Here is a 27,377-nt window from a genome sequence, read left to right as displayed (position 1 = left end):
AATCTGTGCAATGGTGAATTTGCATGAATTTGTTGATGAAATAGATAACCTAAGCCTGAGTTCAAAAGGAAAAAAAAAACAGGGTTTTTGTATATCAGCATGCATCATTGCATAAACATTATATACATATATATCAACATGTTTTATAGAAACAAAACGGAAAAAAAAACTGTATTCATTAAATTTATCAAAAGTGACAGGTGACAGTAAAGACTTTTTCAAGTTATCAAAAAAATATAAATAAATAAATAAATAACATAAAATTCTATCAAAGAATTGTGAAAAGAAAACTCCATTTCCAAAAAAAATATTATGCATTATTTTATGTAACTATTTTCATCATTGATAATAAATGTTTCTTGAGCAGCAAATCAGCATATGATTTCTGAAAGATAATGGAGTAACGACTGCTAAAAATTCAACTTTGCCATCGTAGGAATAATTTATTTTTTAAATATATTAAATAGAAAAAAAAAAAAGTTATTTTAAACTGAAATTGTAATAATATTTTGCCGTATTGCTGTTTTCCTGTATTTTTGCTCAATTCAATCCAGCCTTGTTAAACAAAAAGAACTTACCAAAAAAAATAAATATCTTACCAACCCCAAACTTTTTAAATGGTAGTGTACATATTTTGTATTCATTTCACGTAACGTTTTCCAAATTTTTTTTTTTTTAAGGTAAAGCTGTCAGACCTAACAAACTAGGAGATAAACACTTCTTCTATGTGATCATCTCAAAACAGTTAACTATCGGCTGATATTTTGATTACTTTTACTATTTTATTATTTTTCTAATATTTTGAGATTATGACCTTAATTTTTAAAGTCCGACTGAAAGAAACCCACATTAAGAACCCTCTATACAAAGTGCTAAAAACTAAGGCTATTTGTTGTTAACCATCTCTGAGAAAAAAATAAATAAAATAACTGTACATATAGATATGTAGTTTGTTATTCTATCCGTTCTGGTATAATGCAATTCTTCAGCGAAGAACATCCCTGAACCTTTGCAGAGTTCAACAGCACATTTGTACAAAAAAACGCTTTCACAGAGTGAGGGAAAAGATAAGAGATAAAGAGAGCAGTGTGTCCTGTACGTAGGAAAGGGAGGATTTCTGTAACCAGATGCATTCCCATGGGAGAAAGATAGCAGGAGCTTGAGTGTGAGAAAACACAGCCAGTTGGAGAGAAAGAAAGAGCAAGACTGAAAATCTTTGTTTACCCTCCCTTATCCAGTCCTCCCCCTCTCCCCTCATTCTCTCTCCTCCCACTCCTCTGGCCAGCAGTGAGGCTCCTCATTGTTAGTAGGGAGGAAGCTTGCTTAGAACACTTTATGGTCTTTTAAATGCATAGGAATGGCTCAGTGAACAAAGGAAGGACCACCACTTTGAAATGAACTGCCCTGTCAAGGTGGGCGGCTTTTCACACACACATGGTCACAGAGACTTTAAAAGCGAAGCTAAATGACCAGTGCCAAAGGTTCAAAAAAGGAATGAGTGTGGAGGACTGCCTCAGTTTTTGTTTTTCAGTGAGGAGGAAGTTCAGTTGGTGCTCGTTCTATTTAGTCTACTGTCCTGGAGGTTGATTCACTCTTATCAGTATTTATGGGTTATTCTGTTCTCGCTGCGGTCAGACTGATTACCTGCCATGAAGGGAGAGGAGAAATGAATGTATAAAATATTCATTTCATTCTACCAGGCAGATATAAATCTTTCTATTGTTAGGTGCTTTTTCTCAAAGAATAAAGTGCTAAATATAAATGCCCCCCCATTTCTTTCAACGGATATTCTCATTAAATAAGAATGAAAATATTGCCTAAATGTTCTTATTTTCCACTGTTATACTCACAGAATATAAATGCATCCAGACTGATTTTTGCTTTGCCCTGAAACTCCCATCGCAGTCTGAATCACAAGGATTTCAGCACACTGCAAAACACGGTGATTGACGATACAGAAACCGTTTATGGAAAACAACAGCTATGACTCATCTGAATTACCTCACTTACTTACGCATGTTTTACTCTAAAGTTAAGCAATATGAGTCAAGCCAAAAGATTTCCTACTAGAAATCAAGTGACTCAGCAACAGCGTGGGTTTTACACTGATCTCTGACCTTACTCGGTTTTGTTTTACTAGACACTGTGTTTTATCTACAGTATATGCATTTCAAACAAGTATGTTTATTTCACCATCTTTATTTCATCAATGATTAACCAATCACAGTAGATACATCTAACAGTTAAATCATATAAATGTTTTAGTCAGACTTAAACTTTATTAGTCATTAATTTTTTTAATCTACATAATGGGATTGTAGCACTGCTTTATCCAGCATGTACATTCGTTAAGGTGTGGTCACATTTGCAAAATTTCAAGATACGTTTATGATATCTGCCAGTCAGCTATGCAAATCTGTTTGACCAACTTAAACCAATGCTGAATCTACATGGGGAAATCTTACGCCGTCACACAAATGACAGACTATGTAGATTCCTATTAAAATTACTGTTTTTCTTGTGAAAATTCACTGAACAACTGTAAAGGTGACAACACCTTTAACCAGAAAAACAGTGGTGATGCACAATGTCTATTTAATCAATATTTGATTACACATTGTAGCATATATACTGTACTTTGACAAAGACTGTAGCTAAACAATGCAAAAGCCTACTGTAACCATACTGCAAAGGTACAGAACTTTTCTCAGACTTCATGCTAGCACGCTCCATGTTGTCAACACACTGCTCATCCAAATTAAATGACTCGCCTTTTCTTTCTCTGAGCCCTCCCTCCTCCCTTATTTGCCCTACCTCTCTTTCCTCCTTCCTCCACCCTTAGACAAATTTCCCCCTCAGGAACAATAAAAGTCTTCTATTCTGCTTCAATTACCCTCTGTGCAACGCCCCTCACTGCACACTCATAACTCATTCAGCCCTACCGCAAGCTGCCTCCTCACAACGGAGGCACACAAACACAAAGTTTTACTCTGGATCTAAATTTTACATGTGAAGATTTGCATATGCCAACATGCACACTGAAATTCAGGTGTAACCTAGCATCCTTCTCTGGTAGGTGTATGGAGCTTCAATCTCCAGCTCAAAGACCAAGGCTTTGAATTCTCTCAAGCAAGGATTTCAATTTTTTTTCCTCCCTCAGTCTGGAGACTGATCAGATACAGCAGAGTCTCCATATCAGCCTGACCAGACAGAGCGCTCACACACACTGCATCGCTGGGCATATCACTGCTGAGAGGTAGATACTGGAAAGCATGATGCCCTTTTCTGATGCAGTCCCGCTGTGACCGAAGCCTGTTTTCCTGGAGACTTAATAGCCACTATTTTTATGGACTCGCGGGATACGTGGCATCTGTAGCAACCTATTATAAAACATCCATTAATGCACCAGCTTTGAAAGTTATCGATTAAAGCGAAACCCTGAGATTAGTACACCTATATAAAACAGAAGAATCTCCTCACAGAAACAAAGGAGGAAAACAGCAAAAAGACCATCAGTCAAGGAATGAGAAAGAACACAAAAAGCACTAGGAAACTGATAGATTGAAAAGAAATATATCTGATTTTGCATATGAGCCATGTTGACCTGGTTGATATTCATAGCATGCTGCCTTGCCGTTTCTTTCCTCTCTGCTTCCTAAGACAATATAATTGTTCTGTCAGTACTCAATTTGCCATTGATTTGAATAAGGTTCTTTGTCAATGTATGCATGAGGCAGATCATGAGGGATAAATAACCTCTATATCCAAATGCAGTATGCATATGAACACACAGAAAGCCATGTAAAATGTTTCAATGTGTCAGTATACGTTCAAAGAGGGTACTGTGTATGGCAACCACAACACTGGAATGTTTTATAATTAAGAGTTAAAAATGTTCTGGGAAAATGAAAAATTAGCAAATATTGTCTAAACAGGTTCACAAAATTTACTAACAAGGGCTGCGAAATTCCCTCGCGTTCAAAAGAAAAATGATCTTAAAATCTATTTCAGTCCTTACAAACTACTTTGACCATGCAAAGATAAGCTCATACAACCACTTGTAGACAGAGAATGTAAACAATGTGATTTTCTGGATGAATGTCCACCATGAAATGAAACTGAGACTGATCATAGTAATACATAAAATGCCCAAATATACAGACAGGAATCTAGAAATTCTTGCCAATGATAAGCCAATAATTGTATGTCAAGTCTGATAAATGATAACTGATAAATAGAACATATTAAAATTTCTATACTAATTTATCTAAATAGATTTGAAATAAATCGTTATTTATTATTTGAAGGGACATTTCATTTTAAATTAATTTAAACAGCACAACTTTATGATGTACAGTAGGGTTGGGCCGATAGACGATGCCATCATCCATCGCCGATGGCTGATACACTTCACGATGTTGAGCCAGCAATCCGCCGCATCCCAATACCGTGTTCACACGGAACCCCTAAAGGGAATAAATACGAGATGGGAGGAAAATATATTTCAATATTTTCTCTCGCAGTTACCTGTATATCATTGGGCAATTATACTGTATATAAATTGCGGGCATCAGGGAGCCACTATTATGCCTGGCATTGAAACTGCTTTTGAATGCACGGTTGCTTTTTAGTTTCACTTTCACTTTCGAGATTCGCGATCGCAGGTACTCTGTTAGCGGCAGTACTTACCACACATTTTGCAAATCATTCGCCATTGTCCTCAGTCTCTCCTTACTCTGTTTATGTGGTGAAATAAACAGAAAGTGACATTTTATGTAGCTACTGTAATTTAACAGGCAACCGTTAGCAATCGTTATTTGTTTTCCGTGCCTTTCTGATTATATTATATTATATTATATTATATTATATTATATTATATTATATTATATTATATTATATTATATTATATTATATTATATTATATTATATTATATTATATTATATTATATTATATTATATTATATTATATTATATTATATTATATTATATTATATTATATTATATTATATTATATTATATTATATTATATTATATTATATTATATTATATTATATTATATTATATTATATTATATTATATTATATTATATTATATTATATTATATTATCCTTGGTGACCTTAAGAGACTTTTAAAACATTTAACAAATCCTGAATCAAACTTTTGAATGGTAGTGTATATGAGAAATTTATAATACTATTAACACAGAGTCAAATTTACACCATTTCCAAATGAAGTAGGATTTTATTTAATTTTACTGTTGCTGAATTGTAGCCTCAATCTTCCAGCTGATTGGTCTGTGTTAGTAAATACTCAGAAATAACATGTAGCTTCGATGCTTACAAATGTAGACAGCCTCCAGCCATGACTTGTAGAAGTATGTGTCTGGTTTTGTAATAAAGGGTAGGTGTGATGTTTTATTACTGAGTGCAATAGTGGGTATCATGTACTCATTTATCCAACACTAGAAAGATAACAACTTGAAAAGCTCAAATTAATAACAATAACATACTGTATCGACTGCGGTTTCCACCAAAAAAGGGACAAATAATGCAATGTAATCATGTATGGAGTGCCCTCTGTTGAGACTGCTACCCTTACCATGAACGCTAATTGCCTTTTACAGTCATTACCGGCAAAAGACAGGGATCTGACCTTAAAGCAGAGAAGCAACTCTACTGGGACCTCCAACATAACAAAACCAGCATTATATCTGCTCTCCATAAACCACAAATTGTCCTTTTCATCCCCTCAATAGGTGGCTTGACATTATTACATGGACGGCAAAGGCAACAGGATTTCGAGTCGGTAATCATAAGGATTATAGGAGGCTAATGAGAGTGTCAAAGCAGAGGACTATTACAGCCTCTTCAGTCTGTCTGTGGGTGTTTCTTTGGCCTTGATATATTTCTTTTGCCTCTAAACATGATATGGCTGCTAAATATTAATGATGATCTGTGCATATCAATACTCTGAAACTATTTCCCATTTACAAATAATAAAAATGTAGTAGATCTAATATCATTTCTGATTATGCATTACAGAGTCTGTTGCCTTTAATCAAATCTGTTGGAGAAAGAATATTACGTTGAAAGAATTAGACAGTTAAGCTAGCCACATGCTAACAAAATAAATATTGCCAAAATTGCCTAGAACATTTGGTCTAGATTTCTTTTGTATTCCCATAAATAACAAACTGACCCATACATCAAATCAAATCAAATCAAATCAAATCAAATCAAATCAAATCAAATCAAATCAAATCACCAGTCTTCCAGCTGATTGGTCTGTGTTAGTAAATACTCAGAAATAACATGTAGCTTCGATGCTTACAAATGTAGACAGCCTCCAGCCATGACTTGTAGAAGTATGTGTCTGGTTTTGTAATAAAGGGTAGGTGTGATGTTTTATTACTGAGTGCAATAGTGGGTATCATGTACTCATTTATCCAACACTAGAAAGATAACAACTTGAAAAGCTCAAATTAATAACAATAACATACTGTATCGACTGCGGTTTCCACCAAAAAAGGGACAAATAATGCAATGTAATCATGTATGGAGTGCCCTCTGTTGAGACTGCTACCCTTACCATGAACGCTAATTGCCTTTTACAGTCATTACCGGCAAAAGACAGGGATCTGACCTTAAAGCAGAGAAGCAACTCTACTGGGACCTCCAACATAACAAAACCAGCATTATATCTGCTCTCCATAAACCACAAATTGTCCTTTTCATCCCCTCAATAGGTGGCTTGACATTATTACATGGACGGCAAAGGCAACAGGATTTCGAGTCGGTAATCATAAGGATTATAGGAGGCTAATGAGAGTGTCAAAGCAGAGGACTATTACAGCCTCTTCAGTCTGTCTGTGGGTGTTTCTTTGGCCTTGATATATTTCTTTTGCCTCTAAACATGATATGGCTGCTAAATATTAATGATGATCTGTGCATATCAATACTCTGAAACTATTTCCCATTTACAAATAATAAAAATGTAGTAGATCTAATATCATTTCTGATTATGCATTACAGAGTCTGTTGCCTTTAATCAAATCTGTTGGAGAAAGAATATTACGTTGAAAGAATTAGACAGTTAAGCTAGCCACATGCTAACAAAATAAATATTGCCAAAATTGCCTAGAACATTTGGTCTAGATTTCTTTTGTATTCCCATAAATAACAAACTGACCCATACATCAAATCAAATCAAATCAAATCAAATCAAATCAAATCAAATCAAATCAAATCAAATCAAATCAAATCAAATCAAATCAAATCAAATCAAATCAAATCAAATCAAATCAAATCAAAGACCCATACATCAAATCAAATCAAATCAAATCAAATCAAATCAAATCAAATCAAATCAAATCACCAGAGTAATGTTTATTAGTGAGTGAACAATTCCTTTAACTTACAAAAACTACAAATACTTACAATTATTTTATTTTATTTTATTATAACATAATGCTTGTAAGTGAGTGAACTATTCCTTTATTTATAAAACAAACAAAAAAACAAACAAACAACCAAATGAAATAAATAAATAAAACAATTCAATAAAATTATTTTAAGTATTTAGTAATGTTAAGAAGAAAAACAAACAGACCAACTTAAAGGAATAGTTCACTTACTAATAAAACTTGGCATAAAATAAAATAACTGTATATTTTTCAGTAATGACTGACATGAGTAACAATTAACCACGTTAAAGGAACAGTTAAATCACTAATAAAAATTGTTGTAAAATAAAAAGAAAATAATACATTACAAATAAAAAACATTAAAATAAAAATTAATTATGAATAACAAACTGACCAAGTTAAAAACAAAAACAAAGTATAATTCACTGACTAATAAAAAGAAAGAAACAAAACAAAACAAAACAAATATAAAAACAAAAATAAACAAAATAAAATAACAATGTACATAAAACATAAAGTAATTATTAACATAAATAAACTGACCGAGTTAAAGGAACAGTTCAATTACTAATAATAATTTAAAAAAATGTTGTTATAAAATAAAATACAACAATTGTATATATTTTAGTTATGATTAACGTGAATATCAAACTGACCAAGGTAAAGGAATAGTTCACTCACTCACCAATTAAAAAAAACACAAAACAAAAACAAAACATATATATAACCTAACCTATATATACACACACACACATATATATATATATGTGTGTGTGTGTGTGTGTGTGTGTGTGTGGGTGTGTGTTAGAATAAAATCAAATTAAATATAAATATTTTTTATATCAATGATTAATATGAATAACAAACTGGCCAAGTTGCAGGAATAGGAATAGTTCACTCACTAACATACATTTCGTAAGTAAATAAATAAATAAATAAATAATCCAAACAAACAATCAATCCAACTCATGCCTTTCTTACCAGCACACAATGAATGGGATTTCCTGCCAAGTCAGTAGCGGGCGCCTGCAAAAGCCTCCAGTCTTGGCCCTTGTTGTAAGTAATGTACGTCTTCACCTGGTTCTCCACCTTCCTATTAGCGATGAGCATACCTTCAATCCCTGATACCTGGGAACATGGGGGAAGAAATACGATACAAATATGAACATGAACATCTACATTCACCGTTACAGTGCTTCGGACTGTCATCTAATAAAGTCTCTTAATTACGCAGACACTAGCGCCCACTCTATGATAGCCCAAGCTCACTGACATGGTGTTACTCTAGCTGACATCCTCGGCTTAAAACAAGCCCAAACTTAGCAATATTGAATGGTGACAGTGGTGCTAGCGACCTGTTTTAAATCGCGTCCCGCTAGCGAAGCATGCTCTAAGGCAGGGTCCGAGTCTGTAAGTGGCACTAATAGGGACTGCATTTGACAGTGTCACAGTGACGGAGCCGCATTGGATGGACACGGCTAATGAGGTCCCCTCCTCCGCTGGCCAGACGTGTCAATCACAGCGGTAATTATTTATTATCCTTTAGCTTCCATCTCTCGGTTCCAATGTTCTCCCGGAAGAAGATGGATATATATATATATATATATATATATATATTTATATAAATATTATTTAACATATTTTAAAATGTAAATAATTGTGAGCTTAATTTCTGCTCACCATGGCAGAAATTGATTTGACCAGAAAAACTGTAAAAACTGTAATATTGTGAAATATTATACAATTTTCAATAACTGTTTTCTATTTTAATACATTTTAAAAATGTAATGTATTCCTCTGATTTTAAAGCTGAATTTTCAGCATAGATACTGAAAACAGTCTTTAGTGTCTCATTATCTTTCAGAAATCATTATAATATGCTGATTTGGTGCTCACGGCTAATGAGGTCCCCTCCTCCGCTGGCCAGACGTGTCAATCACAGCGGTAATTATTTATTATCCTTTAGCTTCCATCTCTCGGTTCCAATGTTCTCCCGGAAGAAGATGGATGTACTGGTTGTGGTAGAACGGTTCATATTCAGCATGCTCTGCAAATCGGGTCATACTTCAGTGAGCAGATCAGCTGCTCGTTCATGTTTACAATGAATTCATCACGAGTACGTGTTCAGCGCCATGCAAATAATCAAAAGAGCAACTTAGCAAACAAGCGAAGATCTCTAGCCTGAAATACTTCTGTTTAAAACAAGAGTAAAATGACCAAGAAGATCTTGCTGTGTAAATGATTTAAGAAGCTATTTGGAGTGCATCATATGTTGGTGACCAGCAATGAGAGAGTTTTCAAATGGGAGGAAAGACGAATAGGAAACCATTGCAACTTTGGGAAATTATGTTGTATATCCACTTATAATAAACTTTTAGACCAGATGCAAATAAAAATGTTTTAATGTAAAAAAAAAAAAACATTATGCCACTTAGTTTGATATTTTATGTAAAGCAATGACATTTCTATATCTTTAATTGTTCATAAACCTTTTGATTCCATTGTACACAACCATTCAAAAGTTTGCAGAAAGTTTTTTTTTATTATATTTTTTTTTACACACACACACACACACACACACACACACACAATCTGCTGTTAAACAAGCTACCCGCTACTGTCTCTTCAGGACAAGCATCAACTTCCTTTTCCTCCAAAATTGCGGGCAGGATTGTGTTTCATGTGCAGTAGCTGTTGGACCTGTTGCTCTATTTCTGTCTCTCCAAATATCCTTAACTTTAAGCCCATGTTACCGCAGAATTCTGAATATTTTTTTCTTGAAATCATGCTTAATATTTTTGTGGAAATTATTTCTTTTATTTATTTAGTTTTATTTTTAATATGAATTTTTGTAATGTAAAAGTCTTTACTGTCACTTTTGATCAATTTAATGAATCCTTGCTGGATAAAATATTAATGTAAAAAAAAAAACTGACTTCAAACTTTTAAACAGTAGTGTATATTTGAATTCTAGTGATGCCAAGGTAAGCAGTGCGTGTCCTTTGCATACAGGGCAGCAGGCCACTGATGCCAACACCAAAGAAGTGTGTGCCAGAACCAAAATATCCATTATCAATCATTACTGTTATAAAAATATATAAAAGTAAAGCAACCCCACTTCTCGCTGATCAATAGAGAGATAAATATGACAAACGTCCAGTCACGAACCATGTCTATACTTAGGCTCCAACTGGAGCTTCAGTGAAAAAAGCCAGGTTTCAATAAGCATTAATGAAGGCTGCTGCAATCTATTAGAGATATGGATGGACTGCTGATTCAGTATTGGCAGGGTGAGCGTGCATTGAGCCAGCCTTGGCACAAAAGTGGGGAAATGCATCATAACCAATGCATTAATGAAACCATCCTTGCTTGCACTTACTAATGGAGACTATTTTTAGCTGCTTGGACAAGGGAAGCGAATGTTTCATTTCTCCGTTTTTTTTTTGCTTGGTACAGGCTGCTAATTTTAAAGCAAAATGATATAGTATATGCTAAGAGCGACCATATCCTGATGTTAATATTGTCATGAAGGAGGAATGGTTTCCTTGAACTCAATTGGCAAATCTATTCTTACAGAAAAACTACAGGCAGTGTGAGAGTTCTGGCCACAGACAGGCGGATCGATCTTGAAATATTGATACTTCCGATACTCAAGTTTTCTAGTGAGGATTTATCCTCACAAAATAATATCGATTGACGATTGTGGTAGACTAGTGAGTAGTGATTTTATTATTTAGCATAGAAATTAATGCAAATCATAAGGGTCTAAAGGGAACATTTATATTCATATATATAGACTATATAGACTGTATACTTTCATTACTTTGTTAGACCAATCTATGATTTTTTTTCCCTGTTTACGTAATATTGTTCTGAAAGGTATAAAGCAAAAAAAATAAAAAATAATAATAAATAAAAAAAAATACTTAATTCAATTCAATTTAAACCAATATTAATATATACATAGACCCGAATTTTCCTGAAACTACTTCACTTTAGTACTTCATACTTGGTACAAGATTTAAAAAACAAAAATAGTCTAATAGCCTACTCTTATTAAAAGAAGAAAGCAGAACGATGCCACTGACCCAAAAGAAGTATAATGCAGACTACCGCAGAGAGGTGTTTAATGAACAGAGTAAGAGAGACAACAGGAGAAATTGATAGAGAGAAAGGCACTTCCTTTCACTTAGTCTCACTTGTTGTGTTCTTTTCTTTTATTACCTTTTATAAGAGTTCCAATAAGATTTTTTTTCTCTCTAAGAAGTCTCCAATAAGTCCTTAAGACTGATGCTTGTGCCTATAATAAAGACTTCCAAGCTTCTTTAGATCTTTAGACAAAACAAAACCAAACAAAAAACAACTCCAAATTATTGAATAGACATAATAAAAGGTGTGCTTTGGAGCAATTAAGATAATTTGAAATGTTTTGAATTTGAGAATTACCAGTATTTCTTAACAGAGCTTAAGCCGGCTAAGAAACCAGCTATGCTCCAAAATTTTCCAGAGGGAAACAAGTTACGATATGTCTTCTTGGTACAATGAAATCTCTTATCGCGAAAGATCAAGGGAAACTTCATTCCTCGTGATAGGATCCCTTTAAAAAGGAGTCATACACAAAACACGAGCAGCTCCCATTGAATCAGTGACCTCTCTCCTCTCCCACTTCGACAACATTTAACTACAACTCAATGTATCTCTCTGTCTTCATTGCTATCGTTCATTTACGCTTGCTAATTCCCCAGAGGCTTAAGATAATGTGGTCTATGCTTGAGTGCCAGGGCGAGAAGTAGCGTCTGACATGAATTCTAATGCAGCCCGAGGAGTAATGAGCATCTAGCATGAAGCCGTTGACTTGAAGCCTAATGTTAGCTTGTTAACAAGTTAGTGATGAAGTCATGCCTCGTAAAGGTCGATCATGCTGTTGCCTCCGAGCCCACGGCTGGTCCTGACGTTCTCCAGGGCCAAGGTGAAGTATATGCCACGCGTGTCAGATATGTACAGGTTGTAGGTATCGTTCTGGTTCCACTCCTGGACGGCGGTGAAAACCTGACCTTGATCTGTGCTCACAATATGCATGTCCTAGAAAACAGAAAAAGAAAAAGAGGGGAAAAGACAGCTGAGGGTGAGAAAAAAGAAAGCAGAAGTCATTAGCGAGGACCCCTGCTAGTTCTCGGTGGGCATGATCTACAGGATTATATGTTTGCGCAGGGCTCAGTTGAACATGAGCCATGACCCAACTGACCAAAGCAAGCCAAGTGAAAAGATTTTGCACTTCAGTTCTTCAACAGGAATGTGCAGAAACGTGCTCAGCATTAGTAACTAAAAACCTTTACTTTTGACTGATCATTCATCCACACCAATAGGTGTCATTATAAAGGCCAAAACCACTGGGTTAGCAAAGTAACTACAGAGTGCTGATGAAAAGCTAATAAATAATCGAATCATAAAAATGTATGTTCTCCTCTTGTCTATCTTACTTCCGAATCTAGTTGTCTAATGAAAATACTTTGTCTACTCTAGCTAATTCATTCGAAATTTTAGGTAGTCTCTTACCTTGGGCAGGGAGTATTTGGGGATTTTAATGCGTACAAAAGGTTCTCTTTGATAGGACACATAGTAGCTCGCTCTGCCAGTAGTCGTCACCTGCATGGAGAAAAATAACACATATCTCATATATCAAATAACTGGCATCAACGCTGGGAAAATCTAGTGACAGTAACTATTGATTTGTCTTTGTACTTTGAACAAAAGTTTAGAGGTGGGCGGTATGACCAAAATCTTATATAACAGTATGAGTAATTGTATATTACACTAATGGTTCAATTCGAATGCATGGAGAAAAATAACACATATCTCATATATCAAATAACTGGCATCAACGCTGGGAAAATCTAGTGACAGTAACTATTGATTTGTCTTTGTACTTTTAACAAAAGTTTAGAGGTGGGCGGTATGACCAAAATCTTATATAACAGTATGAGTAATTTTATATTACACTAATGGTTCAATTCGAAATATACACCCTAATGCTGGCTTTGTTAAAAGTAACTGGCAACTCAGAGCTGGGTAAATATGTTGAGTTAAACCAGGGGTGTCCAAACCTGTTCCTGGAGGGCCACTGTCCTTCAGAGTTTGGCTCCAACCCCAATTAAATACACCTTGACCAACAAATCAAGGTCTTGAGACTCACTAGAAACTTCTAGAAATGTGGGTTGGAGCTAACCTTTGCAGGATATTGGTCCTTTAGTAGCAGGATTGGACACCCCTGGGTTAACCTAACCCAGCAAGAAAGGTTGTTCATATTAACCTAACCTGTTAGGTTTTGTTTGTTATTGTTTTCTATCACAGTATAGCAGAATAACTATCACCATTTCTACCAGCAGTATATACTGCCCTAGCAGGGTTGCCAGGTCTGTGAAACAAACCCAGCCCAAAACTAGCCCAATCGCGTTTTTTCTGCGGTTTCCTCCTCCTTCAATGGTAGGCTCCATCAAAATCGTGTTACGGGGAGATGGGGTCCCTCTTTGTCTAAATGGCGCTACGGTGGTAAAACTGTGGACTTGGCAACCCTGAGCCCTAGCACATTCTATGAGAATGAGAGCTATTAACTTACTGTCTCCTCCAGCACATTACACAAAGCTGTAAATTCAGAGGGCTAATTCAGTAACGGATCGCGCAGGTTATGTCTAGAACGACCCTTTTAAAATCTCCCCACCATGATTTGGAGGATACTGCTTGGTCTTGGTTTGTCGATGCCCTTTGCAGTTCAAGAGTGGAGAGTGGTAAATATCTTGTAGGACAATCAATACACTCATTATTCTCTGTCAAGAGAAATCTTTAATTCTCGCAAGCAACGCACCCGCTCCAACCACGCTCAGAGTGGGATTGTTGGTGCTAATGATAGCACGTGTAGCAAATACACACTGGTTGTTAGCATACACAGCAGGAACTGTCAGAAGCTTGTCATATCTACAGCTGCACAAGGGGGAATAGAGAATGGAGAATGGTAGAGAATAATTCTTCCGCAGCACAAAAGGTATTTCATCCTGCCATAGTAGCAGACATGTTTAATTAATCCCACCTCTTTTCATAATTTCAATTAGAGGGTATATATACACCCAACAGGATTCCGATTTGAACATGGGAATAAAATGGCTCCCTGATTACAGAAACAATTATGCTTCTTAGACGGTAACGTGCATTCAATAAATGAGGAGAGAGAGGCAGAGAAGGAGAGCGGCAGTCTGGAGAAAGTTCTAAAGAAACAGCATGTCCGACGTGTCTCCAAAAAGCCGCTCTTTGTGCAACAGAAGGAAGGAACAGGCAGGATCGATGCTTTCCAGGGCAGTTGAACTTCGAAAGAAATTGGGATGATCGATTTTTCTGTTTCACATTCTTTGGACTGTGATGTGGCATGACAAAACATTGGGGTTGAACGTCCACTCCTTATTGGCAGGACTTGTTATCTGCACTGCTGTTAGACTTCCAAGAGGGTCGTGAGTAAATGTTTTGAAACTTGCCATCAATGTGAGGAACCTTTCCGTTGGCTCAGAAATACTGTCATTTATAATTCCCAGTCTGAAGTTTTGGCCATGACTTCGGATGCAATTATTTTTATTTTCTAGGTGCCCATTCTCTAGTTCCCACCCTGATATGTACTGTTTTGAAGACAATTGTTTTCATGCAGATGGAAATTAATATATTCAAAAACTGATCTGGATTGGAATTGAAAATGTAGGCTATTACCATTTCAGTTTTCCCCTTGAGTATAAGATTATTCTTAAGCTAATTTAAGCTAAGGATGGCGCCGGTGTGCATGGCTGGCCGTCTGGTACCTGGTTTATTTGTTTTTATTTTGTTTGTCTCACTTCTGGCCCAGGACGCAATTGCCGTCTTGGTTTATGATCGTCTTATGTTGATTAACATAAAACACACTGTGGATATACAGTTTGAGTAAGAACGTGGAAGACCATGCTCACTTCTTCCTCCAGTCCTGTCCGAGGTGCCGCCGGCCCTGTGTCGGTTTCCCTGGCCTCTTTTGCCGAAAAAGCGCCAAAGAAGACGTGGGAAACGAGGCGGCCTTGATGTCAAACTTAAGGCTAAACTGCTGTTGGCATCTAGGACCGACTTCAATCACCACGGTTTCAAAGGCGAGCGGGCCTATCACCGATTAGTTTATCAGCGTTCTCTGGAGCCGGCATATGCTTGGATTCGTCTGATTGCATTGGAAATCTTCGCAGAACATCCTATACATCGGATGCCATATCTCCGTAAAGGTGGGGGGGTGTGTCTCCAAAATCTTCGACTGCTGTGTCGTTCATCACAGTCGGTAGGCGACTCTTTGCTAATCAAAATGGCACTGGTTAATGTGAGATCGCTTTGCAATAAGACCTCTATTTTGAGGGATCTTTTTACTTCAAAACCATTGGATGTTTTATTTGTGACTGAGACATGGCTATCCTCTGGTGGTCTAAGTCCTTTTGCTGACCTGGCTCCCTTGGACTGTAAATTTATTAACTCTCCGCGAGTTTCGGGCGGGGCGGAGGTCTAGCCTCAGTTTTTTTAAATAGCTTGCTCTGTCAACCTGTAGAGTTTGAAGACTTCACTAGTTTTGAATTGCAAGACTTTAAATTGGAATTAGTGAAGCCAGTGTTGTGTGTGCTGGTTTATCGGCCACCCAAATTCAATAAAGACTTCATCCATGATTTTTCTGAACTCTTAGGGGATATTTTATTTTAATTTGATAAGTTTTAAATTGTGGGGGATTTTAATATTCATGTGTGCTGTCCTGCTGACCCCCTGGTGAAAGACTTTTTTAATTATTGACTCTTTTAATCTTGAACAGTCTGTAAAGGCTCCTACACATGAATATGGACATACATTGGATTTAGTTTTATCTTATGGTATCTCTTTGGGCTATGTGAAAAATATTTGTGATGCAACTTTTTCTGATTACAATCCAGTTATTTTTGGGGTTTCTCTCCCATGTCAGTCTGTTAGATCTTACCCACTGTCATGTTTGTGTCGTATGCTGAACTCTAGTGTTATTAGTGAGTTTTCAAGGGCATTTTTGAATAATCATATTTCTACCTTTGAAAATCCTCCCCTATATTGGGATCCCGAGCCTGTACTGTTTTCTTTCAACTCTGGCTTTTCAACTATTTTAGATTCTATTGCACCTTTATGATGAAGGTGAAACGTGTAAAAACTAAGGTAGAGCCCTGGTTTAATGATACCACATGAGCTCTCAGACAAACTTGCAGAAGAGCAGAGCGTAAATGGTGGAAGGACAGGCTCCAAGTGTCTTTTGAAATTTTGAGGGACTCCTTGCATTTTTACCAAAAAGCAGTTAAGGCAGCGAAGGCTAAGTACTTTTCTGCTATTATTGAAAATAACTGTCATAGACCTAGAGTATTGTTTAATACTATCAATTCTGTTATTAATCCATCAAATAGCATTGGGCCTGAGATTTCAGTGGAGGCTTGTGAGAATTTTATGAGTTTTTTTTGTGTCAAAGATCGAAAATATTAGATCTCAAATACTTCCTGTAGCTAGGGATCCCTCGGCTCCTTCTTGTTGCCCTGCTGTGTTTTATCGGTTCAAACATCTTCAACTTTCTACCTTGGCTAAAATAGTTGATAAATTGAAGCCATCGGATTCCCGTCTTGATGTTGTTCCATCAAGACTGATCAAACAAACTTTTGATGTAGTTGGGCCTAGCATTTTATCAATAATAAATAGCTCCCTTGTATCAGGGACTGTTCCTGCATCTTTCAAGCATGCTGTAGTACAACCTTTAATTAAAAATATTAAATTGGATCCAACGGATTACACAAATTACAGGCCTATTTCAAAAGTGCCTTTTTTATCAAAGGTCCTTATTCAACTGCAGTCTTTTTTTGAATAAGAATTCTTTATTTGATGTTTTCCAGTCAGGGTTTAGGGAGCATCACAGTACAGAGTCTGCACTTTTGAAAGTTCTCAATGATGTTTTGCTAGCAGTAGACTCTGGTGATACTGCAATTTTGGTGTTAATTGACCTTAGTGCAGCTTTTGATACCATAGACCATGAAATTATTATTGCTCGACTTGAGCGGATGGTATGGATTCATGGTACTGTATTAAACTGGTTTAAGTCCTATCTAACCAATAGGAGCTTTTCAGTTACTCTGGGGAAATTTCATCATTATCGGCCTCTCTTACATGTGGGATCCCGCAAGGATCCATTTTGGGACCCATCTTGTTTTCATTGTATATGCTGCCAACTGGATCTATTTTTAGTAAACATGGTACATCGTTTCATTGCTATGCTGATGATACGCAGATTTATGTACCAGTAAAGAAGGAAGGCAACTTTTTAGAAGCTCTTCTTGCATGCTTAAAGGACTTGAAAACATGGTTGGCTGTGAATTTTCTCCACCTAAATAAAAGGAAAACTAAGAATATTGTTTTTGCACTCTCCAATGCATCTGGGTTTATTAATATTGATTTAGGCCCTTTATCTATCTTCGGTAAATCCATGGTAAAAAATGTAGGTGTAATTTTTGATGATACCTTGAAATTTGATAAACAGATCAATGGTTTTGTTCGATCTGGCTTTTTTCAACTAAGAACACTGGCAAAGATTAAGCCGTTTTTATCCTTTTGTGATTTTGAAAGAGTGATGCATGCTTTTGTATCTTCTCGTCTGGACTACTGTAATTCCCTGTATGTAGAGATTAGTCAGTCCACCCTGTCACGACTACAGTTTGTCCAGAATGCCGCTGCAAGGTTGATAACAGGTTCTCGGAAACGGGACCATATCACTCGAATTTTGTCATCTTTACATTGGTTGCCGGTCCGTTATAGAATTGATTTTAAAATCTTGCTGTTTGTTTTTAAATCATTAAACAGCCTTGCACCATCTTATATTTCAGATTTGTTGCAACCGTACTCTCCATCAAGATCTCAGAGGTCCTCTGACCAAAAACTCTTGATTGTTCCTAGGTCGAGACGCAAACTGTGGGGGGACCGTGTTTTTGCAGTATTGGCCCCGAGGCTTTGGAACAGTTTGCCTTTACACATAAGAACAGCCTCCACGTTGGTGTCATTTAAGTCCCTTTTAAAGACTCATTTATTCTCCCAGTCTTTTTTTGCAAAATGCTGCTCAGTGACATGTTGTTGGACTGTTGAATGTTGTTTTATGTTGAATGTATGCTCTGTGCAGTGTAAGTGATGTGTATATATTGTCTGCTTATCTATGTTTTTTAGAATCTGTACAGCACATTGGTCAACTTATTGTTGTTTTTAATCGTGCTTTAGAAATAAATTGCCTTGCCTTGCCTTATGACCCACTAGGGAGTTGAAAATGACACATGAACACATACATATTTATGCACACAATCTTTGCCTGAACATGAAGAAAACTTGGAGGGTGAAGAAATGATGACAGAATGTTCATTTTTGGGTGAACTATTTCTTTAAGGTATATTCAAACTGACAATGATCTGCAGCCCAAAGCAAGCAGAAGTCATTCATTTTCAATAAAATTTGGAGATTTGAGGCGATATGAATGTTGACAAACGTTGACGATGTGACAAAGGTGAGCAGAGTTCAACTTCTTGCAAATGAGCAGCAACGCCATGGGAGTGAAGACAGAGGGCCTTGTTATAGTTAGATAGTTTAATCAAGTAATGCATATGGCAAATTTTGAAACCCACTTGTTACAGTCTATATATGCACTAGTGGCGTTCCGTCCATATAAGCTGCGAATGCTCCACATACCCAGGCCATTTTAGAGAATAAGTTCACGGGATAATTCATATAAACATGATTATAAGTTATAAGTTAAAGAGTTTGGAATAAGTACGTATAATGATTTGCTTGCCAAACGGCAAATTAAATTTTCTTTAAATCTACCAGTTGCAGTTGCTTCTGGGCGAGCAGATTCTCTGCAGCTTTCTCGTCTCTGCTCTGTTGCTATGACTTGTCAGGATTGTAGCGCGTTCTCAGTGATTTGCTGGCCTGAGGCTGATTTAATGCGCGAGGTAAGCTGTCCGCAAAGCGCTCACCCAAGCAGAAAAATGTGCTGTTGCTGTCAGATCTCGATTGCCAAAAATCATATTGTGTTTGATGCAAAATCAACTCGACTAAATCAAAAGAAAAAAAACACTGTAACTGTATATTTTTGTTTTCTCAAGCAAAGCAAATTTTAAGTCCACTGAAAACATATCTTCTTACATTTTTGGTCATAGACAATGTATGTTGAAGATATACGTTATTGTCAACATTATTGTCTAAGCGGTAAATAAAAAAAAACATTTATGAAAACGTGGGCTATATAAAATTAATAATAACAAACATCATATTGTTCCCTTTGTTTTGCGTATGCTTGTGTCGCTTACAGTTAAAGTCATTCTCTGATTTTATTATTGTTTGCAAGGTTGCAATGTTACTTTGCAATATTTTAAATATGTTTAGGTATTTTGCATGGTCTGTTACTGGAGTAGTGTCACCCATGTGGGAGTTTTAACTCCTATTCACTGGGAATAAAAAAAAAATATTTAGCAGATGCAGAGACATATAGACCGGGGGAATCCCCCCATCTCCCCACCCTCTGATTATGTATCATAACGTAACTACATGTAATCGTTATTTGGCGGTTTTTACTTGGAAAACCAGCTATATTTTTCTTGCATTAGAATAATGGATAAACTTGAAACGATAGAAGAAGGATTGGAGAAGAATTTCATTTACAAATAAGGTAGGAAATGTGCATACTATTAAATCGACACCTGCCATGGTGTTTCTTAGCTATTTGTCATCTGTGATCCCTTTTGAGTGTCCTAAAAGCCGATGGGGTTGGGGGGGGGGATCTTATCACTCAGCATACCCGGTTAAAAAAGTCAACGCTCGCCACTGATATGAACTATATATATCACACTGTGTTCCACATTCCACAATTTATAAGTGAGTGGCAATGGAATAACAAGAGCATTTCGCAGTGGGAACACACTGAGAAATCCCAACAGATCTGTTGTTCTAGGAAGTCCTTATCTCAAAGACGAATGGCAAAGGGTTACACTGTTATCATTGTACTTTTTATTTCAGCCACGCTGTTCAATTTTAATTAACTGTAGATGTCCTTATATAATTCCAAAAACAATTAAATGATGCCATTTGACTTGTTTCTTTAAAGTAAGTGATCTCTGGTTCTTACCTGAACAAACACATATTCATCTTGAACCACAAGTGAGTTGGTCTCAATATAGCCAGAAAATGGATATGTCCTACTGGATTCAGAGCAGGCTTGAGCTCTGCATGTCACATACTGACAATCTGTTGTAAGGAGAGACAGAAAGAGGATTCTAGATGTTAATTCGATTCTGATTCTGGGGGCATTGAGTCCAGCAACCTCTGACTGCTTCTCAGAATCTCTAAGGATGTATCAGCTTTAAGGAACATTAGATGGAAGACTCAGAATTATGTATCCAGTATTAAATGGAAAGTTCATTCAAACAACTGAAACTCACCCATGTCAACCATTTTTTTCCCCCACTGAGCACATAAAGAGAATTTTGGTTTTTGGAAGCTTGGTTACTATGAACTACTGTTGTATGTAAAAAGTATTGGGATTGATTTGTTCTTTTATTTTCCAAATAATGGTGAGTAAACAATGACAGAATTTTCATTTTTCAATGGACTATGCCTTTAACTAGTGAGAGAAAGTAAGGCAGAGAGATTCCAGGTCCTGTATTAATCTGCTATCAGATGGTGTGTTTATCATTACGGTAATCCTGTCTAGCTGCCCGCAGGACTGGTTTTATCCTCATTCACAAGTTCACGGTTTCTCTTCTCATCTCTTTTCCTCCTCTAACATCAGGACTGAAGTAGGAGTGTACCATAGATCAGTAGATGGGATGTGAGAGGAAGGTGGGAAAAAAGAGAATTCAAAATAACCTTAGTATATACTGTGAAGGAGCATTTCTTTCAATGGACGAGCATACTAAAGAAATATACCTCTTCACTGAGCCACTTAGTCAGTGTTTTGAGCCTGAACGAGACTCTGAGTGACACTGAACGAAAATACAGTTTGTGAAACTACAGGGACATGTTGTTTCAGAACGAACAGAATGAGTGAGGCATCAGCAAGAATCTGCTGGCTCTTTCTTTTTTCAAATGAATCAGCGTGAGTGAGGCATGAGCAAGGATCTGCCAGAATTTTTTCAAATTAATCTGTTGAGTGAATAATAAAATGACTCACTCATAATACTCCAAATTTAGGAAAAATATAATGTTTTGAATTATTTATTTTTGCTAATATAATATAATATAATATAACGTTTTATTTGTTGTCCTTTTGATTAATGAATTTGAATTATAGATAAATGATACAATACTCACATATAATATAAAAAAAATAATTAATTAATTAATTAATCAATTAATTAATTAATAAGCAAAATTAAATTAAATATGTTTAAGAATAAAAAAATAAAAATAAAATAATAAAATAAAATAAAATAAAATAAAATAAAATAAAATAAAATAAAATAAAATAAAATAAAATAAAATATAAAGAACAGGGTCCATGACCTGGGGGTCAGTGACATGTCTTTTTTAGCATACCTAATTAAAAGATTTGAGTGACTGTTATTAATCAAATTTCCTACCACTAGGCTGCTAGACAGTGTTGGAGAATACAGACAGAGACAGAAAGAAGCAACTCACGGCCATCAGGAGTGTGGGCCTCCATGTGCACCAGATCTAACTCCTTGTCCAGACCGGTTACTGACCTGCATTAGACACACCAGAGCGAGGAGAAAGCAGTTTTATCACGGAGACAAAAAAATCCATAACAGATGTCTTACTGGAGGTCCATTTCAGCCAACAAAGTGAAAAAAAGAGTTGTGAGGTGCCACTTCAAATGCCACATGATGGGGAAAAGAATCAAAGTACAATTTACAGCAGCAACCAGAAGCGTGTCTAAAACCCATGTATGTGTAGGTGTATATTTGTGCATGATGGTGACAGTGAAGGAGTACAATGGAAATGAGAATGATGACACCTGTTGGAAACATGAGTGTGTGGTGCACCAGCCCTTAAACAACCCTACCATTAACTAGACGGTGTCTTTTATAGCTCAAGTAGGCTGTACCAGTGTACCCGTTCTCTGTGACTCATGCACACACTGAAGACAAACTTCTGATAAAACCTCTGCTTTCTCACTAACAGTCTAAAACATCCCTCAGTGATTAGCACTGAGTTACATATAATCTTAGCTACTTCCTGTGTGATTTGTACACTTTGGTAAGAAATAATGTAAATGTAAATAATGTAAATCTTAATCTTACATTGAGACATGTTTATAAAAAAAAAAAGTAATGTTTCTGACATCATTGTATAAATGACAATAAAGAGGGGTTAGTTAGATATGGCAACCTACTTCATGTAATATATGCTATTATAAATTAAAGTCTAAAATATATATATTTTTTTAAACATTGAAATATTACAACAGCAATTTATATATATATGTATATATTATATATTATTATTATTATTATTATTTCACACATTTTTGTTCAAATTGTCCAGGACTACAAAAAAAGCTAATCTTGAGTGTTTTCTTCCCCCCATATTTTAAAATCACAGAAAAATCGCAATTCGGTTGCACAGCCTTACTGGAGTCTTTATCTCATGTGGGTGTACATCATTTAAAGAGATTTTTTTTTCTAAAGGTTCTATCCATTTCTTTATGTGTAAAACTAAAAAAAATTTAAAGTCTAGATGCACTGTGGAGTACAAATCCTTTCTCTTTCACTCTCCTCAGCCATCTTCATGCCGCAATTTTCTTTCCATCTTCCTCTGCCATGCTTATTCTCCCCCTTTCTTTTATTGTCTTGATACTGAATGGAGAGGAGCTGTGCAACAAAGGTCTTAGAGTTCAAACATCTTTGCAGTTTTCATCTCACGTCGACATGAACAACAGCCTCTGCATTTTTTAAACATAAGAGCCGGCAAAAAAGGACACAACTTTCAACCATATCCATCTTCTCAATTGCTCAAACTCGTTCCACATATCACGAACACGTCAATGTCAACAATCACTCGACTAAACTCTCCTTGTTCGCCCAAAAAATTGTAAGTTAGTGACATCGTGTGAGAAATGGAGATGAGGTGTGATTGTGAACGCATCACCTACCAGTAGAAGCGATTCGGAGTCACTCGCTCGTGAACCAGCTGCCACTTTCGGCCAAAGTCAAATGAACTATACAGCTGAGAAAAAAAAAAAAGAGAGAAAAAAAGACAGAGGCAGCCATTAAAATCTGCAATCATTCGCTCTGTTAAGTTAAAGCCATGTAACCATTTAATTATAGCCAGATTTTTCTCATCTAAGTTAAGAGACTTTTCTCGGAATATAACTGATTTGTCATTATGATTTGTATTTCATTATACAGCTGTGCTTTTCAAAGGACTGAGCAAAAAAGCAGAGTCTTGAAATCAGTTTTCATGGGTTAAAACACGATTATGGTTGGGCTTTTCTAGGTAATTGAACACACCATTGTATGGACATATATGCCATTTTAATAATATGGAAAATAGAATCCATATTTATTGCATATAAACACAGTGAAGGGGATCACATCATAAGGAATACATTTTTCTTGATCTTTTGCTTTAAAAAAAAAAAGTTGTATTGTAGTTTGAAAATACATAGTAACTTTCAGAACTCAAAACTTCCTCAAACATTTTTAAGCTAAACAAATAAAAATAAAAATAACAATTACAAAAATAAAAAGTAGATGAGAGAGAATTATATTAGAGTAAAAATATATATATCTGAAGACTGGAGTAATGGCTGCTGAATATTCAGCTTCATAGGAATAAATTATATTTAAAAAATATAAATTATATAAAAAAATAAATAAAATAGAAATAAATAGTTATTTTAAACTGGGAATATAACAAAGAGTGAAAAATTTAAGGGGGTCTGAATACTTTCCGTACCCACTGTATATATGTAAGTATATATGTGTGTAATATATATACAAATATTTGGCAAAATTATTAATAGACTTTCATTAAAAGTTTAGTTTGTTTGTTTTTGAAAGAAAGTTATATTTTCAATCACTAAGGACATACTGAATTGATCAAAAGTGACAAAGGATTTCTTTTTCAAATAAATACCGTTCTTTGAATTTTCTGAAAATTATCTCAGAATCCACAAAAAGATTAAAAGGCATATTCAATATTTTTTTTAAATATATCATTTCTGAAGGATCATGTGACACTGAAGACTGGAGTAATGGTTGCTGAGAATTCAGCTTTGCCATCACCTGACTAAGTATGTAATAATATTATATATCAATGAATAAGTGGTTTTAATAATAATAATAATAATAATAATAATAATTTAAGGCTGTATCCTACTGTAATGTATCTCAATTATCTGTTTTGGAACCACAAAATCAGAGTCAATGGTACGTTTTGAGATGCATTCAGACAATAAATCAGACAAATTATATTTATCAAAATACTATCTTTCCAAATCTCTGTTATACATTATAATGGCTCAAAATCTCATACAACAGACAGAAACAAGAGAAGACAACTGGCAGAAGTTAAAAGCACAGATCGTTCGAGGTTCAGTAGTTACCTGGAGCAAGCAGTGCCTGAAACACAACATACATTAAAATGTGTCTAAATGGAATTATTTGGACTTGAAGCTGCAAGGTGGATCTCAAGGGAATCCTAATGGATGAGATGAGTCCATTCAGGTCCGGAGGGAATTAATGTAGGCGTTTCTGCTCCACTATGTGCTCTAGTCAGTAGCCATGGAAAAGAACAGACTATACCTTCAATCTCCAGAGATTTCTAGAGCTGTTAGGATGGCAGATCTCAAACTAAGGTCAGTTGACCCCAGAAGTCTATCTCAAATAGCTAGGGTGTCCGAAGAATCTTTCTGTATTGTGCAAGCTATATATTTCTGTAATACAATTGAATTGTCTGTGCATTAAAAAAAGACAAAATACAAAAGTGTCAAAAGTGTGTGCTGTGGAGTAGTCATCCTTAATTTCTACAGAAACATTGATGTAGTTGTTCAAATCTTTAAATGAACAGACAAGAGTCAAAAAACATCTGAAGATTGCATTGTACATCTTGACAAGTCACTGAACATTACATTAAGACAGAACAAAGACAGTCAGCATCACATGCTGTTTACTGACAGGAGGCATCATACAGATGCTCAATAACAGGACTGATGCTTTTGATGAGATCTGAAAAGACTGTTTCTGAGAAGATTGCCCCCAATCACTGAATCTAACCCAGAAATACACAGAGTTCAAAGAGGTTCAAGTACAATAAGAACCCAAATACCTAGAGCAGACAAGTCAGTTCAGTTTAATTAGATTGTATCATTCCTAAAGTGACTCTTCACTTCTATATATGTGCAACATACAGTAATAAGGGCTAGCAGTTAACAGGATTATTATTGCTAATTATAACTAAAACGATTCAAGAAATGTGTTAATCAAAAGCTGGAATAAAATACACATATTAGATGAACAAAAATGAAATGAAAATTAGAAAAGCTGCCAAGTTTAAACAATAAAATGACCATCTGGAAATAAACAAGAACTAAAACTGAATTAAACCTAAACTAAAAAATAAATGAATCATAAATAGCAATAATTATAAAACAAACCCTATTAAAATGACAAAAGCACACACCAAATAAAGAAATACTACAATTAAAATAAAAACATGATAAAATATGCAAATAAAAATTCTAAATATTAACAACAAAAAACTAAAAAAAAAACATATAAATAATATTAGATGAAAAAAAAAAAACGAACCTAAATGAAAAGTAGAAATGTTGCCAAGCACTTACATTATTATTGTCATCAATAACAATACTAGACAAATAATCATACAAATGTTAAAAGCACATACCAAATAAATAAAAACATACTAAAACTAAAATATAAGAAAATAAATATTAATAATAAAAATAAAAGGTTAAATTCAAAACATTTATAAATAAATACTAGTTGCAGCTGATGCTTTCCAAAAGTGAGTATGAAAAATGCATACTCAGATAATATTTCTGGAAAATGTTGTATAATTAGTGGTAATTTATACTGAAAAAAAAAAAATACTGCAAATAAAAATGAGAAATGAGAATTCAAAACTACAAATTTAAAATTAAAAATAATAATAATAATAAAAAAAATTTTTTTTTTAATTATTTCAAATATTGCTCACATTGAGGAACTGACACACAACACAACCCTGATGCAAATTCCAGCTTAAATAATGTCCCGAGCCTGTTCTGCCCTTATATCCCATCATTTCATGTCCCCTTCATCTCTCTCCGTCCTAATAAAACAGGCAAAAATGCTAGCAACAAAAATAGTACTAAAACAAACAAAAAAAAAAAGCTTCTAGTGGAATGATTTGAAGTGAGTGGGCAGTAGGAGAACATAATGTATACTCAGATCCTATGACCCATACATTACCAGAAGCATAATGCTAAACATATTGAACATACTGTCAAAGAAGTGCAGAAAGACCCCGTACTGACTCTAAACATCCTACCAGCCGGCTACATGACATATGAGTGCCAGCATGACCCCTACAAGTTGCTAAACACATGGCCTAATTTCCACTGCTCTAATTGTGCTTCTGCATGCCCAGCCGCACAATTAATGGCAAAGCCTGGCGCGTTCCTATTACACTGATTGATGCCACTGTTGATCGGCCCCCTGCCGGGAATAGAATGTTGTTATTCTAGTCCTAGAGTGAAAAGGCACCGACCCAGTCAAGCTCTGGCCTATTTCAACTAAGATTATTTATGATTATTGATGGCTAATGGAGACAGAAAAAAGAGGACAGGATTCAGAAACTAATGTTCCTGTGAACATTTCTTTGAATGAAAATGCTAGATTAATAGTTACTTTCATA

The 27,377-nt window shown here is 35.4% G+C and overlaps 1 protein-coding gene across 1 annotated transcript in view; it reads right to left on the bottom strand.

Moving 5' to 3' along the window:
• LOC107676890 (VPS10 domain-containing receptor SorCS3-like) overlaps positions 1–27,377 on the bottom strand; it is a 261,488-nt gene that overhangs the window by 15,277 nt on the left and 218,834 nt on the right. Inside the window, exons 6-11 of the mRNA XM_016471625.1 lie at positions 23,611–23,684; positions 22,137–22,201; positions 20,626–20,744; positions 12,981–13,070; positions 12,327–12,506; positions 8,406–8,552 (exon numbers count right to left, since the gene is read on the bottom strand). Coding sequence (XP_016327111.1) covers positions 8,406–8,552; positions 12,327–12,506; positions 12,981–13,070; positions 20,626–20,744; positions 22,137–22,201; positions 23,611–23,684 — 675 coding nt within the window. The remainder of the gene's footprint in view (positions 1–8,405; positions 8,553–12,326; positions 12,507–12,980; positions 13,071–20,625; positions 20,745–22,136; positions 22,202–23,610; positions 23,685–27,377) is intronic.

Source organism: Sinocyclocheilus anshuiensis, unplaced genomic scaffold (genome assembly GCF_001515605.1).
Source record: "Sinocyclocheilus anshuiensis isolate Anshui unplaced genomic scaffold, SAMN03320099.WGS_v1.1 scaffold2166, whole genome shotgun sequence".
In the NCBI taxonomy this organism is placed as follows: domain Eukaryota; kingdom Metazoa; phylum Chordata; class Actinopteri; order Cypriniformes; family Cyprinidae; genus Sinocyclocheilus; species Sinocyclocheilus anshuiensis.
Note: the sequence above shows the minus strand (reverse complement) of the source record. Positions and strands in the feature narration are given on the sequence as shown.